Source organism: Hordeum vulgare, chromosome 7H (genome assembly GCF_904849725.1).
Source record: "Hordeum vulgare subsp. vulgare chromosome 7H, MorexV3_pseudomolecules_assembly, whole genome shotgun sequence".
Taxonomy (NCBI): Eukaryota; Viridiplantae; Streptophyta; class Magnoliopsida; order Poales; family Poaceae; genus Hordeum; species Hordeum vulgare.
Genome location: NC_058524.1, coordinates 29,006,586 through 29,023,050, shown reverse-complemented (window position 1 = coordinate 29,023,050; position 16,465 = coordinate 29,006,586). Strand labels below are relative to the sequence as shown.

Here is a 16,465-nt window from a genome sequence, read left to right as displayed (position 1 = left end):
CAGCATGCATTGAGTGTATTAAGTTCAAGGAGAAACGGAGTAATGCTTTAAGAACGATGACATGATGTGGACAAGATCTATTCATGTAGCAATAGACCCCCATCATTTTATACTTAATAGCAATGATACATACGTATCATGTCTTTTTATGTCACTGAGATTGAGCACTCCATGATCGAACCCCTCACAAAGCACCTCTTTCCATTGCAAGATAAAAAGATCAATTTGGCCAAACGAAACCCAAATATCGCAGAAGAAATACGAGGCTCTAATAATTAAGAATGGATATAATTTCATAGATCTAATCACTAACTCACAGTTCATAGGATCCCAACAAACACACTGCAAAATATAGAGTTACAGCAAATAGATCTCCAAGAGACCATTGTATTGAGAAGCAAAACAAGATCGAAATCCATCTAGCTACTTCCTAAGGACCGTAGGTTTGATATGAACTACTCACGCATCGTCGGAGGAGCACCAATGAGGATGATGAATCTTCCGTGACTGTGTTCCTCTTCGAAACAGGCTCTAGATTGGATCTCGTGGCTTCTGTAACTTGCAGCGGTTGAAATTATTTTTTGTGTTTTCTTCTAGGGTTTCTGGAATATTCGGGTATACATAGAGCTCAGAGGCATTGGAGGAGGTGCCCGAGGCCCCCACTACCCACGAGGGCACGCCCGGGGCCCAGGGCGCGCCCTTGTGACTAGTGGGCCGCCTGGGCCTCCCTTGGTGAGCATCCTTGGTCCACAAGTTTTCTTCTGGTCAAAAAAACCTCCAAATTTTTTTGTGGCATTTGGACTTCTTCTGATATTGATTTACTACGAAGGAAAAAATAAGTAAAAAATAACAACTGACACTAGGCACTATGTCAATAGGATAGTCCCAAAAAAAGATACAAAATTTCTATAAAATGATTATAAAATATCCAGGAGCGATAATATAACATCATGGAACAATTAAAAAAAATATATATACGTTGGAGACATATCAGCTGCGCCCTGTTGGCTTGTGGCCAGCAGATGGCCCCCTCGGGTATATTTTTGGCCCAATAATTCTAGTATAGTGCACAAAAATTCTCCATGAAATTTCAGGTCATTTAGAGTAAACTGATTTTTCACCTTTTTTCTTGATTTTCAAGTTCAGAATTCCAGTTTCCGGCAGTTTCCCTCTAGGTCGTTTACCTTGCACATTTAGAGAGAAAATACAAAAGAACTATATCATAATGAGGAATAATGGACAAGAATAACATAAGTATCAATAAGAATTCATGATGCAAAATGGACGTTTCAACTATCCCAAGCTTAGACCTCGCTTGTCCTCAAGCGAAAGCCGAACTCGATAATAATGACCACATGATTTGAGAGAGAGGTGACTATAAAAATAGAATATGGAAAAGAGGGCATCATGAATACTGACATAGCAACAAGGTTTTCATCATATAGATTCTTATAAGAAAGTAACAATCCATCCACAATATTTCAAGTATAAATCATAATAATTATTGACAATCAACAAATCAGTTGGTATACACTAGTGGGGATAGGGCCTATAGCTCCGGCCCGTAAGGGGCTTTAGTCCCGGTTCACCAACCGGGACTAAAGGGGCGGGACTAAAGGCCTAACCTTTAGTTCCGGCCCTGTTCCAAGCCGGGACTAAAGGTGCTCCACGTGGGCGCCTCGGAGCATCCTCAGAGGCAGGCCCTTTAGTCTCGGTTCTTTACACGGACCGGGACTAAAGAGTTTCAGATTTCGTTTATTTTTGGGTTTTAGGGTTTTCGGGTTAGGTGTTCGGGAGATTAAGTGATGCCTCGTTTGGTGTTCGGGAATTAGTTTTCATATAATTCTAAATAGAAATAATTATGCATATATATATATAAGATTAACTTATCTTACAAGCGAGCATATATATACAATTATATGGAGATCTGAATTATCGGGACTAGAGCCCGTCTATTTGATTACATGGACCAACATCAGTAATGGCCCCTAGCTACACTAAATCGTCCTTTGGCATCTATAGCTTCCGTCCTCAGAAAGGTCGCAAGCTCCTCTGCAACAGCAATCGCGCGTTCCTCTGGTAGGACCTTCTCCCTCATGGCCGTGTACTATATAAGAAGAGGAGATGAATATGAATATCAATCATGATAACAAAGAATGACGGGTAAAAATAGAGGTGTGAATGTTCATTGCTTACGCCGAATCTGTGATCCTTGTGCTCAAAGGTAAACGTGCGAATGGTCTCGCAAACATACTATCCGCATAGATGCGTCCCCCGTGGCTGCTGGTCGCACTTTACGAGAATATAATATATATAATCAAAATAATAATCTAGCATCATAAATGTATTGAAAATAGAAGTATATCATACTACTACTTACCTGAGCCTCTCTAAAGGTCAGCTTCTCAGGCTCGATACCGGGAGTCACGCACTTGAACCGCTTCCAAACCCTGCCCGACAAGGATAATGATTTGCTAAGTTTTTCATTAATTGATATATCAGAAAATCATCGAAAGAGACCGATAGAGCGCAAGAATGATTGAAATTACCCTTGGACCATGTCATGCAGGCTTTGGAACTGTTCCAAGGGTCTCGATAATGGGTCGAAGGCATCAACTCTTCCCTTATCAATTTGAATGTCCAACAGAATCCAATGAAAGCCGCACATGTGGATATATATATATATATATATATATATATATATATATATATATATATATATATGTGTGTGTGTGTGTGTGTGTGTGTGTGTGTGTGTGTGTTAGTAACTTATCAATTACAGTTATAAGTGAATGGACACAACAGAGTAAAGACCCTCACCTGAAGTTGTATGGAAACAGTATGTGGTCACAGAAATTTTGATCTGTTAGAAACCTTAGAAGGTTTTCCTCCGTCTCCTTGGGTTTATCAGTTAGCGTCGCTATATGTATTTTATCTGGGTCAATAAACCCAATATTTAGGTTTTCCTCCGTCTCCAATGATCCTATTTTTCCTGATCTCATGTACCCTTCTATATGTCACATTGTCTAGTGTCAAAGGACTTTGTTGAACTTTGTACCAAAAAAGAATTATTCTATCAGGAACTCGTTCCAAAACAACTTTAGTCCCGGGTCGTGGCTCCACCCGGGACTCCTAGATTTCTGCATAGTACTCAAAGTAGGAGTAACTTTCCAATTTGAGCATTCAATAAGAAAAACCAAATCGTAAAATCAAGTAGTATTCAAATTAGCATGCATTCAATTATAAGGAAAACTACATCATCTCTTTTGTCCGTACATCGTCGAATATTATTACTAATACTCCTCGAATACTATCATACATACAGCATCCCTGATATAGCTAGAACCGTAGCGCCCGACGGGTATCGTCGCGGGCGGTGGACACCCAAAGAGAAGGAACCATCACAGGATCATAGCTCCAGTGAGATCCCCGAAGAACCTGCCAGGTATGCTCGAACCTGCCCTCCAACGCAACCATGTAGCGACGGACGTGCTCATCCTCCTCGCTGACACGGTGACGTACCACCTCCGCGGTGTCCGAAAGCCTCGGCACCGTCACTCGCCCATGCGACCGCCACCAAACAAGGAGGGGGTCAACAACGGGCTGGCTCCTCACCAACCTACGCCCCCCGGAAGGTAGCACCTCCCAATACCAGCCGGGCGGAGCCCAGTCCCGGACAGGGCCCCTGTGATCAAGCAGGTGTCCTCCGCCGGGTCGACGACGAGGATGCGGGATAGGAATCGTAAAATGAACTAAAAAATAAACTAGTTCTATTAATTTTCTTGCTAAAAATAAACTATTAACACTTAAGCATATACAATAGCAAAATTAAACTATTAACACTTAAGCATATACAATAGAAAAATTAAGCAATAATCTAAGAAACACTAATTAAGCATCTATATACGTAGAAATGTCTTCTTCTTCTTCTTCTTCTTCTTCTTCTTCTTCTTTCTTATTTTCTTCTCCGCTTCTTCTTCAACTTCTCTTCTTCTACTTCTCCTCTTCTTCTATTTTTCCTCTTCTTCTCCTCTCCTCCTCTTCTTATTCTCCTTTTTCTTCTTTTCTTCTCCTGCTCTTCTTATTTTCCTTTTTCCTAATCTTATTTTCTTATTTTTGTTCATATTTCTTCTTCTTGTAACCCTAACCTAATTCTAAATATTACTAACCCTAATAATCTAGCACAAACCTAATAACAATAGGAATTAAATGACAAAAAAATCTTTTTCTTTTTCTTCTTCTCTTCCCTTTTTCTTCTTTTCTTCTCCTTTTTCTTCCTTTCTTCTCCTTTTTATTCCTTTCTTCTCCTTTTTATTCCTTTCTTCTCCTTTTTCTTCCTTTCTTCCCTTTTTCTTCTTTTCTTCCCTTTTTCTTCTTTTCTTCTCCTTTTTCTTCTTTTCTTCTCCTTTTCTTCTTTTCTTCCCTTTTTCTTCTTTTCTTCTTTTCTTCACCTTTTTCTTCTTTTCTTCTCCTTTTTCTTCTTTTCTTCTCATTTTTCTTCTTTTCTTCTTCTTTTTCTTCTTTCCTTCTACCGGCCGGAGTGTTGGGAGGAGGGGGCGGGGGGCTTACCGGCCGGAGGCATCGACAACGGCGAGGAAGGCGTCGACGACGGCGAGGAGGACGGCGGCGGCGAGGAGAACGGTGGCGGCGAGGAGGACAACGACGACGGCGAGGAGGACGGCAGGCGGCGGTGAGCAGGACGGCGGACAGCCTGACGGCGTTGTCGATATCGTCGCTGTGCCGCGTCGGGCAGGAGAACGAGGAAGAAGGAGAGAAGGAAATGCGATTTGGGCTGGAAATTTTCTAACTCCCGCTTATATAGGTGGATCTTTAGTCCCGGTTCGGGGCTCGATCCGGGACTAAAGACTCCCTTTAGTCCCGGGTGGAGCCACGACCCGGGACTAAAGGCCCATTTTCGGCAGACCAAAAGGCGGGAAGCAGGGGCCTTTAGTCCCGGTGCGGGGCTCCAACCGGGACTAAAGGGGGTCTTTAGTCTCGGTTCGAGCCCCGAACCGGGACTAAAGTGCTCGGCAGGCGGCAGGCGAGGGGCTTTAGTCCCGTGTCGTGGCTCCACCCGGGACTAAAGCCCCTCCTCGGCTGCACGATAAGTTTAGTCCCACCTCGCCCAGCGAGGGGGACTAACACTTGTTTATAAGCCCCGTCGCAACATCTCCATCGAGCTCCTCTCTAAAGCAGGCTTACGGGCCTAAACTCACTATAAATTTGAAAATTGAAACTATATCCGAAATTATGGAGAAAATTCAACCTGAATTCAAAGTGAGGTCACTTTGAATTTAGGTTGAATTTTCTCTATAAATTCTCATATAGTTTCAATTTTTTTCTATTTTCAAAATTAATTATTTTGACTATCCACACTATTAACTATTTTGTTATTTTCAATTAAAAACTATGTTTATTAAAATTCTTTTTGCATATTTGAGAATTTGACAAAACTATGAAAATGAAAAATGTTTGAAATTGAATAAATAATTCAAAACTATTTTCTATTTTCAAAAGTAATTATTTTGACTATCCAAACTATTAACTATTTTGTTATTTTCAATTAAAAACAATGTTTATTAAAATTCTTTTTGCATATTTGAGAATTTGACAAAACTATGATAATGAAAAGTGTTTGAAATTGAATAAATAATTCAAAACTATTTTATATTTTCAACAGTAATTATTTTGACTATCGAAACTATTAACTATTTTGTTATTTTCAATTAAAAACTATGCTTATTAAAATTCTTTTTGCATATTTGAGAATTTGACAAAACTATGATAATGAAAAGTGTTTGAAATTGAATAAATAATTCAAAACTATTTTCTCTTTTCAAAAGTAATTATTTTGACTATCCAAACTATTAACTATTTTGTTATTTTCAATTAAAAACTATGTTTATTAAAATTCTTTTTGCATATTTGAGAATTTGACAAAACTATGATAATGAAAAGTGTTTGAAATTGAATAAATAATTGAAAACTATTTTCTATTTTCAAAAGTAATTATTTTGACTATCCAAACTATTAATTATTTTGTTATTTTCAATTAAAAACTATGCTTATTAAAATTCTTTTTGCATATTTGAGAATTTGACAAAACTATGATAATGAAAAGTGTTTGAAATTGAATAAATAATTCAAAACTATTTTCTCTTTTCAAAAGTAATTATTTTGACTATCCAAACTATTAACTATTTTGTTATTTTCAATTAAAAACTATGTTTATTAAAATTCTTTTTGCATATTTGAGAATTTGACAAAACTATGATAATGAAAAGTGTTTGAAATTGAATAAATAATTGAAAACTATTTTCTATTTTCAAAAGTAATTATTTTGACTATCCAAACTATTAATTATTTTGTTATTTTCAATTAAAAACTATGTTTATTAAAATTCTTTTTGCATATTTGAGAATTTGACAAAACTATGATAATGAAAAGTGTTTGAAATTGAATAAATAAGGGATTTCGAACGAGAACTCATCTCTTACAAAGGGATTTCATTTTTTTGAACTTATTTGAACTCCATACTTTTTGTGTGTTCAAAATGCACCATGCAAAGGCACATCACAAAAGTTCAACAATATCTGACTTAATTTGGTATATTTCGTGCATTTACTTATTTTTTTTGAGCTAGTTGACCCTGAAATTGAAAAGCACTACAAATGAACTCTAAAAATGTTGAAAGTTTGGATGCTATCGTCATTTCACCCACATAGCATGTGTTAAAAAGTTGAGAGGTCTACGACAGAAACTGGATCCACTTCGTCTACAAAACGGACAATCTCTCTCGAAGTATCACGGTTTCGAACGAGAACTCATCTCTTACAAAGGGATTTCATTTTTTTGAACTTATTTCAACTCCATAATTTTTGTGTGTTCAAAATGCACCATTCAAAGGCACATCAAAAAATTTCAACAATTTCTGACTTCATTTGGTATTCTTCATGCATTTACTTTTTTTTTGAGCTAGTTGACCCTGAAATTGAAAAGCACTACAAATGAACTCTGAAAATGTTGAAAGTTGGCATGATATCATAATTTCACCCACATAGCATGTGTTAAAAAGTTGAGAGGTCTACGACAAAAACTGGACGCACTTCGTGTACAAAACGGACAATCTCTCTCGAAGTATGAGGGTTTCGAACGAGAACTCATCTCTTACAAAGGGATTTCATTTTTTGAACTTATTTGAACTCCATACTTTTTGTGTGTTCAAAATGCACCATTCAAAGGCACATCACAAAATTTCAACAATTTCTGACTTCATTTGGTATATTTCGTGCATTTACTTATTTTTTTGAGCTAGTTGACCCTGAAATTGAAAAGCACTACAAATGAACTCTGAAAATGTTGAAACTTGGCATGCTATCATGATTTCACCCACATAGCATGTGTTAAAAAGTTGAGAGGGCTACGACAAAAACTGAATGCACTTCGTGTACAAAACGGACAATCTCTCTCGAAGTATCAGGGTTTCGAACGAGAACTCATCTCTTACAAAGGGATTTCCTTTTTTGGAACTTATTTGAACTCCATACTTTTTGTGTGTTCGAAATGCACCATTCAAAGGCACATCACAAAATTTCAACAATTTCTGACTTCATTTGGTATTTTTCGTGCATTTACTTTTTTTTTGAGCTAGTTGATCCTGAAATTGAAAAGCACTACAAATGAACTCTGAAAATGTTGAAAGTTGGCATGCTATCATCATTTCACCCACATAGCATGTGTTAAAAAGTTGAGAGGGCTACGACAAAAACTGGATGCATTTCGTGTACAAAACGGACAATCTCTCTCGAAGTATCAGCGTTTCGAACGAGAACTCATCTCTTACAAAGGTTTATTAAAATTCTTTTTGCATATTTAAGAATTTGACAAAACTATGAAAATGAAAAGTGTTTGAAATTTAGTACATTCCATACATGCATTACATAAAAGGTTTAATACATTATTACATTATTGTACCAATATTCCTATCTATTATTTCTGTTTTCTTCTGGGTCGTAGCCATGGAGAATCTTCATCATTCAGTAGGATGCTTGGGTCAGTTTTCACTTTGAAGGGCGGAATTTCATGAAACTTATTATAATCTTCTGACATGTATGTCTTGTCATCTACTCCCACGATGTTTCTTTTCCCTGAAAGAACTATGTGGCGTTTTGGCTCATCGGACGATATCTTCTTTTGCTGATTTCTTTTTCTCGTTTTTGTAGACATGTCCTTCACATAGAAAACCTGAGCGATATCATTGGCTAGGACAAATGGTCCGTCCATGTATGCAAGATTGTTGAGATCCACTGTTGTCATGTCGTACTTTTGGTCTACAACTACCCCGCCTCTTGTCAGCTTCACCCATTTGCACCGAAACAAAGGGATCTTAAAAGTAGGTCCATAGTCAAGTTCCCATATCTCCTCTATGTACCCGTTATATCTTTCCAAACAGTGCCCATTCTCGTCTGTTGCATCAAAGCGGACACCACTATTTTGGTTGGTGCTCTTTTTATCTTGGGCAACCGTGTAAAATGTATTCCCATTTATCTCATACCCTTGGAAAGTACATATAGTCGAAGATGGTGGCCTGGCCAAACAGTACAGCTGATCTCCAACGGTGTCGTCATTCATGAGATGTGTCTGCAGCCAACTGCCGAAAGTCTTCTCGTGTTCCCCTTTAATCTAAGATTCAGCCTTCCCCGGGTTTTCGGAGCGTAGAATATGCTTGTGTCTCACGATATACGTAGCCACCATGGTAGAATTGTGTAGAACTGTGTAGTGTGCTTGAGGGAAAGAATGCCCGTCCATACATACTTTTGCTTTCCTTCCTAGTGTGCCTTTTCCTGTCAGCCTACCCTCATACCGAGATTCAGGAACACCAATCGGCTTAAGGTCAGGAAGAAAGTCCACACAAAACTCAATGACCTCCTCTGTTCCATAGCCCTTGGAGATGCTACCTTCTAGCCTAGCACGGTTACGAACATATTTCTTTAAGACTCCCATGAACCTCTCGAAGGGGAACATATTGTGTAGAAACACAGGACCGAGAATTCTAATCTCTTCGACTAGGTGAACTAGGAGGTGTGTCATTATATTGAAGAAGGATGGCGGGAACAACAACTCAAAGCTGACCAGACATTGGACCACATCAATCTGTAACCCTGATAGACTTTTTCGATCGATTACCTTCTGAGAAATTGCATTGAGGAATGCACATACCTTCACAATTGCTAGGCGAACATTTTTCGGTAGAATTCCCCTCAATGCAACCGGAAGCAATTGCGTCATAAGCACGTGGCAGTCATGAGACTTTAGGTTTTGGAATTTTTTCCTTTCATATTTACGATTCCCTTTATATTCGACGAGAAGCCAGTCGTGACATTGATACTGAAAAGGACTTCAAAGAAGATTTCCTTCTCTTCCTTAGTAAGAGCGTAGCTGGCACGCCCTTGAAACTGCCCTGGATTCATGCCATCTCTTCCTTTATGACGTTCCTAGTCCTTCCGTGCTTCCGGTGTATCTTTTGACTTCCCATACATCCTAGAATATTCACTCAGAGATTCTTCGTCAGGTACATCACGTCGATTGCCGAGCGGACCTCATGGACTTCCCAGTAGGGCAGCTCCCAAAATATAGATTTATTCTTCCACATGGGTACGCGCTTATCAGGGCCGTTAGGAACATGTTGGCTGCCAGGACCCTTTCCAAAGATTACTTTTAAATCTTTGACCATAGCAAATACTTCAGCACCAGTACGGATGACAGGCTTCCCCCGGGGTTCTGCCTTGCCATTGAAATGCTTGCCTTTTTTCTTTAAGGGATGCTTGGATGGAAGAAAACGACGATTGTACGGGTACACATTCTTCCTACATTTGTCCAGATATATACTTTCTGTCTGATCCAAATAGTGTGTGCATGCATTGTATCCCTTGTTTGACTGTCCTGAAATGTTACTAAGAGCAAGGCCAATCATTGATGGTTACGAAAAGCAACGCTCGAAGGTCATATTCCTCTTGTTTGTAATCGTCCCACACACGTACACCTGGTTCGGCCTACAGCTGTAAAAGTTCATCAACTAATGGCCTTAGGTACACATCAATATCGTTGCCGGGTTGCTTTGGTCCTTGGATAAGCACTGGCATCATAATGAACTTCCGCTTCATGCACAACCAAGGAGGAAGGTTGTAGATACATAGAGTAACGGGCCAGGTGTTGTGACTGCAACTCTGCTCCCCAAAAGGATTCATGCCATCTGTACTCAGACCTAACCATAAGTTCCTTGCGTTAGTTGCAAATCTCGGGAACTCTCTCTCAATTTTTCTCCACTGCCGACCATCAGCGGTGTGCCTCAACTTATCGTCTTTCATACGATCTTCCATGTGCCATCGCAACAACTTCGCATGATCTTTATTTCTGAACAGATGTTTCAACCGTGGTATTATAGGAGCATACCACATCACCTTGGCAGGAACCCTCTTCCTGGGTGGCTCGCCCTCAATATCACCAGGGTCATCTTTTCTGATCTTATACCGCAATGCAGTGCATACCGGAAATTTATCCATATTCTCGTACTTCTCACCGTGGTAGAGGATGTAGTCATTAGGGCATGCATGTATCTTCTGCACGTCTAATCCTAGAGGGCAGACAAGCTTCTTTGCTTCGTACGTGCTGGCGGGCAATTTGTTCTTTCTTGGAAGCATCTTCTTCATCAGTACCAGCAATTTTTCGAATGACGAGTCAGTCACACCGGTCTCTGCCTTCCACTTCAGCAATTCCAGTGTGCTACTCAGCTTCTTCTGGCCATCTTCACAAGTTGGGTACAACAATTTGTTGTGGTCCTGTAACATCTGCTCGAACTGCAACCTCTCCTTTTCTGTGTCGCAACCTCGCCGTGCATCAGAAATGACCCGGCCAAGATCATCAGCGGGCTCATCTGGTTCCCGTTCTTCATCCTGATCTTCTTCTTCATTGTCTTCCATTGCGGTATCAGCATACTCAGGGAACATAGATCGGTAGTTGTCATCATCGTTCTCTTCTTCTTCATCGTCGTCTTCCATCATAACCCCTCTTTCTCCGTGCTTGGTCCAAACATTATAGCCCGACATAAAACCAGACCGAAGCAGGTGGCTCTGAATGACTCTTGAGGAAGTGTAATCCTTCTCATTCCGACATTCAACACATGGACAAAACATATAGCCACCACCATGCTTGTTCGCATCGGCTGCATCTTGAAAAGAATGCACGCCTTCTCTGTAAGCGGCTGTGCGTTGATCACCGTACATCCATGGATGGCTCATCTGCGTTATACGACAGTATATCAAATACAATCACGATCCTAAAAATTAGTACCGCACGGTCTAAACGAGGAAATATAGTTGCTAACATTTTGGAATAAGTAGAAATAAAGAGGAAGAGGTTTAAGCGTGGCTCAGGCATCTCATATCGTAGTTGTGTTCGGTGAACTGAAGTGCATCGCTCTAACACACATTTGAACAAACACCTCTAGTGCATAAAAAAATGGAGAGCTAGCACACACCCACACTCTTCCATCCAAGAAAAATGCAAGGAAGAGGGGAGAGGGGGGTTGTGCTATATATAGGCAGAGGACTTTAGTCCCGGTTTGAGAAACAAACCGGGACTAAAGGTGCCGCACATGCGGGATGCACACCGCGTAGCCCTTTAGTCCCGGTTTGGGACACAAACCGGGACTAAAGGCTCCTTACGGGCCGGGACTAAAGCCTCGAGAGAGGCATTGCGATTTGGGGCGACGTGGCCGGGCCTTTAGTCCCGGCCCAGAGGCAGGCCGGGACTAAAGGGTCCAGGCCAAAGGCCCGTTTTCCACTAGTGATATACGTGTTACTCAAAAAAAAGTTAGTATACCGTAATTGACGACGATGCATATTTCCCAGAGTTTGCCGAGTGTATTTTATCATGAGCCCGGTAATGTTAGCAGTTTGCCAAGAACATGCCTAAATGAACTGGGCAATGGCATGAAACACGACAAACCTGACGAAGAAAACCAACTCGACAATCATTCAAAATATGAGAAAGTCCTTGGGATGCCGAGTCCCGAGGTAAAGGAACTCAGCAAAGTCCTGACAGAGGGGCCCCAAACAAACGAGGCAACGGACCTCCTCCTCAGGGGCCGACCCTCATGCCACCGAAAGTGGCCCACGTGACCGCCACCAAAGAAGCTCCGGGTCGACGATGGGAGCCCTATTCCTCACCAAGTTGCTTGCCCTGGAAGGTAACTCCTCCCAGTGCCAGCCCGACGGAGCCCAGTTCCGGACATGTTGGCGCCTCTCAGGCAGGGGAGCGCAACTGAGTCGACGACGAGGATGCAGGCCAGGCATCGTCGATGTCGACAACCAATTCTACAAGTATTTAAATTCCTACTATTTAATAAGCTTTAATAAACTTTTACAAATATTTAAGTGCAATATTTGTACCACATGTTTGTGTTCTTTTTTACAAGATGTTACCTAGAGAAGGAGCACTATCCAAGTTTCGAGAATTAATAATAAACATACATCTTATTGTAAGGAACATGAATACTTAGGTCCACTCAGTTTCTATATAAGATGGCACTGCAAAATCGATTAGCTGTGCCTATGTGCTGTTACTCTTCCTTAGCTGGATAAGTAGGATTAAATGATAATAAAATATCATAAAAAATGTTTGGCTGTCTGTCCATGCATTCCAACAATTAACCTAATAATTATGTTTACTTTGCCTTGCAAAGATGAGCATCCTCTCACCGAGTACGAGAAGGTTAGGGCTAAAAATATGATGAGGAACAATCGGATATTCCAGTCCCTTGGCATTGATGCAATAGCGTCAATGATTAGGAAAACAAATGATGTACAAGAAGGTACAACTAAAAGGGTTCAAGAAGGTAGTGGAGTTATCAGTGATGACCCAGAGTACAATCCTAGGGAGGATAAAGTTGTAGTGCACAAGACTGTTAAGGTGCAAACTCTATCTTGCTTGGGGGGTTCGGGTTCTTGTATGCTCTGTGTTTCCTTGTGCTCACATATTTATCTTGTGATCTAATTTTTTCTATGCTATTTATACAAGGCACTGAAGACAGCCAGCAAGAAGAGGAAGAGCTCAGAAGCATCTGCCGCAATGCCTCCAGGAAGGGTGATGGCCCCACCTCCAGGACAAACAAAGAGGATCCTGGAACCTGATGAACCTGATAGAGTCACAAGGCAGAAAGCAACTACGGCGGCTGCGATGGACCATCAGGAAAGTCCGCTGGGCATGGACTTTGAGAGCTCGGTGGAAATGCGTGATGAGTTTTTATGCAGCTGTGCACCTGTGAAGTTGTCAATTATTTAAGTGATTGGTCATTCTGGTGATGAAACAATGTCTTGCTCTATTTGAACCTATGAACCTGATGAAGTATTTTGTGAAGTTGTCAATTATTTAAGTTTTGTTTTGACCATTTTGTTTGGGCACTAAAGTTAGTTTGGACAGCAAAAAGGCCGAGGCCCAAACAAGAAATAGACTAAGAAGGCTTGGGCCTAAAAAAAGAGTAGGCCAAGGCCCAAATTAGAATTTGTCTAAAAAGGCTTGGGCCTAAAAAAAGAGTAGGCCAAGGCCCAAACAAGAACTGGACTAAAAAGAGTAGGCCAAGGCCCAAAAGAAAAGTGGACTAATAAAAAACCTGCTCAGTAAAAGATTCTATCCCAGAAAATAAAAGGCCAAATTATTGGGCCCGACCCATGTAGACGACCGGAATGGACCGTGCTGAATCTTATTTACGACCTTTTCATTTGGTTATAATTCTACCACGTCAGCCTGCCACGGTGGCTCTGGCGTGGTGCGGGCAGATTGCTAGTGGCCAAATTATTTGGTCGTTAAACCTACGACCTTCTCTTTGGTCATAAAATTCTACGACCAATCCAGAAAAAAAGTCGTTATAGTTCATTAAAGACCCTCAGCTTTAGACCTTCTGTTTTTGGTCATAAAAAGGTCACAAATGGAAATCAATGACCATTCAGTGACCAATATTGAAGGTCGTTAGTTGACATATTTCTTGTAATGATGCCCCGCTGATGCGGCCCCGGGCGACAATGACCCCACAGTGATGCAGGATGTGGTGACCCCGAATGACCTGCACATGCAGTACTGCAAGAACGTGCTGTCCCACACGGTGCTCTTCACCTCCGACGCGGCGCTCCTGACGTCCGACGAGACGGCGAGGATGGTGGTGGACAACGCTAACATCCCCGGATGGTGGGAGGACAGGTTCGAGAAGGCCATGGTGAAGATGGCCGGCATCGAGGTCAAGACCGGTGACCAGGGACAGATCAGGAAGAACTGCCGCGCAATCAACTAGTACAAATTAAGTGCGTTCATGTACGTCTAGGTGCATGCATGTCAAAGGATCGTCCAGTGTTTTGCTTCATCCTGCATGCAAAATTTCTTTTTTTTAGCACCTACAATTCTTGTATTTTTATTTGTCATTTCTTAGTTCTATTTGCGCCAACGGAATTATTTGTGTATATGGAATTTACATGTGTAATTGGGCTACGGGAAACAATGTTCTTTGTATTTGGGATAATAAAGTTAATAAGTTATGTATGTAACATGTTTTGAATAGCGATTTTTGGATGTTTTGAACATGACATCTGAACCTCTGCCATGATTCCCTGAATCAGTTGGTATATATATACCTGTTACTAAAATAAACGTTAGTATACTGTAATTGACGAAGATGCATAGTTTCCGGAGTTTGCCAAGTGTATTTTATCATGATCCCGGCAATGTTAGCAGTTTGCCAAGAACATGCCTAAATGAACTGGGCAATGGCATGAAACTCGACAAACCTGACGAAGAAAAGCAACTCGACAATCATTCAGAATATGAGAAAGTCCTTGGGATGCCGAGTCCCGAGGTAAAGGAACTCGGCAAAGTCCTGACGGAGGGGCCTCAAACAAACGAGGCAACAACTAGGTGATAGAGGGGGCTGGCTTTGTGCTACCGGAGAACTCATCTACTTCTCCGTCTCTCTTGTTGGATCAAGAAGGCCGATATCGTCATTGAGCTGTACGTGTGCTGAACGCGGAGGTGCCGTCCGTTCGGCGCTAGATCGGAACGGATCGTGGGACGGATCCTGGGACGACGGTTATTTGAATCACGAAGTTGTACCACTACATCAACCGCGTTTCTTAACGCTTCCCGCTTAGCGATCTACAAGGATACATAGATCTAATATCCTCTTGTAGATGGACATGACCATGATAGGTCTTTGTGTGCGTAGGAAAATTTTGTTTCCCATGCAACATTCCCCAATAGTGGCATCATGAGCTAGGTTCATGCGTAGATGTTATCTCGAGTGGAACACAAAAGGTTTTGTGGACGTTGATGTTCGATTTGCTGCCCTCCTTAGTCTTTTCTCGATTCGGCGTATTGTTGGATTGAAGCGGCCCGGACCGACATTACTCGTACGCTTACGAGAGACTGGTTTCATTGACTAAGATGCAACTTGTTGCATAAAGATGACTGGCGGGTGCCCGTTTTTTCAACTTTGGTTGAATTGGTTTTGACCGAGGCGGTCCTTGGAGAGAGGTTAAATAGCAATTTGCACATCTTCATTGTGGTTTTTGCGTAAGTAAGATGCGATCATACTAGATACCCATAGCAGCCACGTAAAACATGCAATAACAAATTAGAGGACGTCTAACTTGTTTTTGCAGGGTATGCTTGTGATATGATATGACAAATGACGTGATGTGATATTTTGGATGTATGAGATGATCATGTTGTAATAGTTAATATCGACTTGAACGTCGATTCTACGACAACCGGCAGGAGCCATAAGGTTGTTTTTAAACTACCGTTTGTGTTTGCAGATGTGTTTACTATATTGCTAGGTTGTAGCTTTAGTAGTAACATCATAGATAACACGACAACCTCGATGGGAGCACGTTGATGGAGATCATGGTGTGGCGCCGGTGACAATAGGATCATGCCCGTGCTTTGGTGATGGAGATCAAGAAGCACAAGATGATGGCCATGTCATGTCATTTATAAATTGCGTGTGATGTTAATCCTTTTATGCACCTTATTTTGATTAGAACGACGGTAGTATTATAAGGTGATCTCTCACTAAAATTTCAAGATGAAATTGTGCTATCCCCGACTGTGCACCGTTGCGACAGTTCGTCGTTTCAAGACACCACGTGATGATCGGGTGTGATAGACTCAACGTTCACATACAACGGGTGCAAAACAGTTGCACACGCGGAACACTCGGGTTAAACTTGACGAGCCTAGCATGTGCAGACATGGCCTCGGAACACATGAGACCGACAGGTCGAGCATGAATCGTATAGTTGTTATGATTAGCATAGAGATGCTTACCACCGACATTATTCTCAACTCACGTGATGATCGGACTTGAGTTAGTGAATTTGGATCATGTAACAGTCAAATGACTAGAGAGATGTACTTTTTG

The 16,465-nt window shown here is 41.1% G+C and overlaps 1 protein-coding gene across 1 annotated transcript; it reads left to right on the top strand.

Moving 5' to 3' along the window:
• Positions 1 to 14,050: 14,050 nt before the first annotated feature.
• Positions 14,051 to 14,455, top strand: LOC123408116 (peroxidase 2-like; the record flags this gene model as incomplete). Its single annotated transcript, XM_045101307.1, has 1 exon — positions 14,051 to 14,455. A coding segment is annotated over one exon (294 nt), but the record flags the coding sequence as incomplete, so codon positions are not given.
• Between the last annotated feature and the right edge of the window lie 2,010 nt (positions 14,456 to 16,465).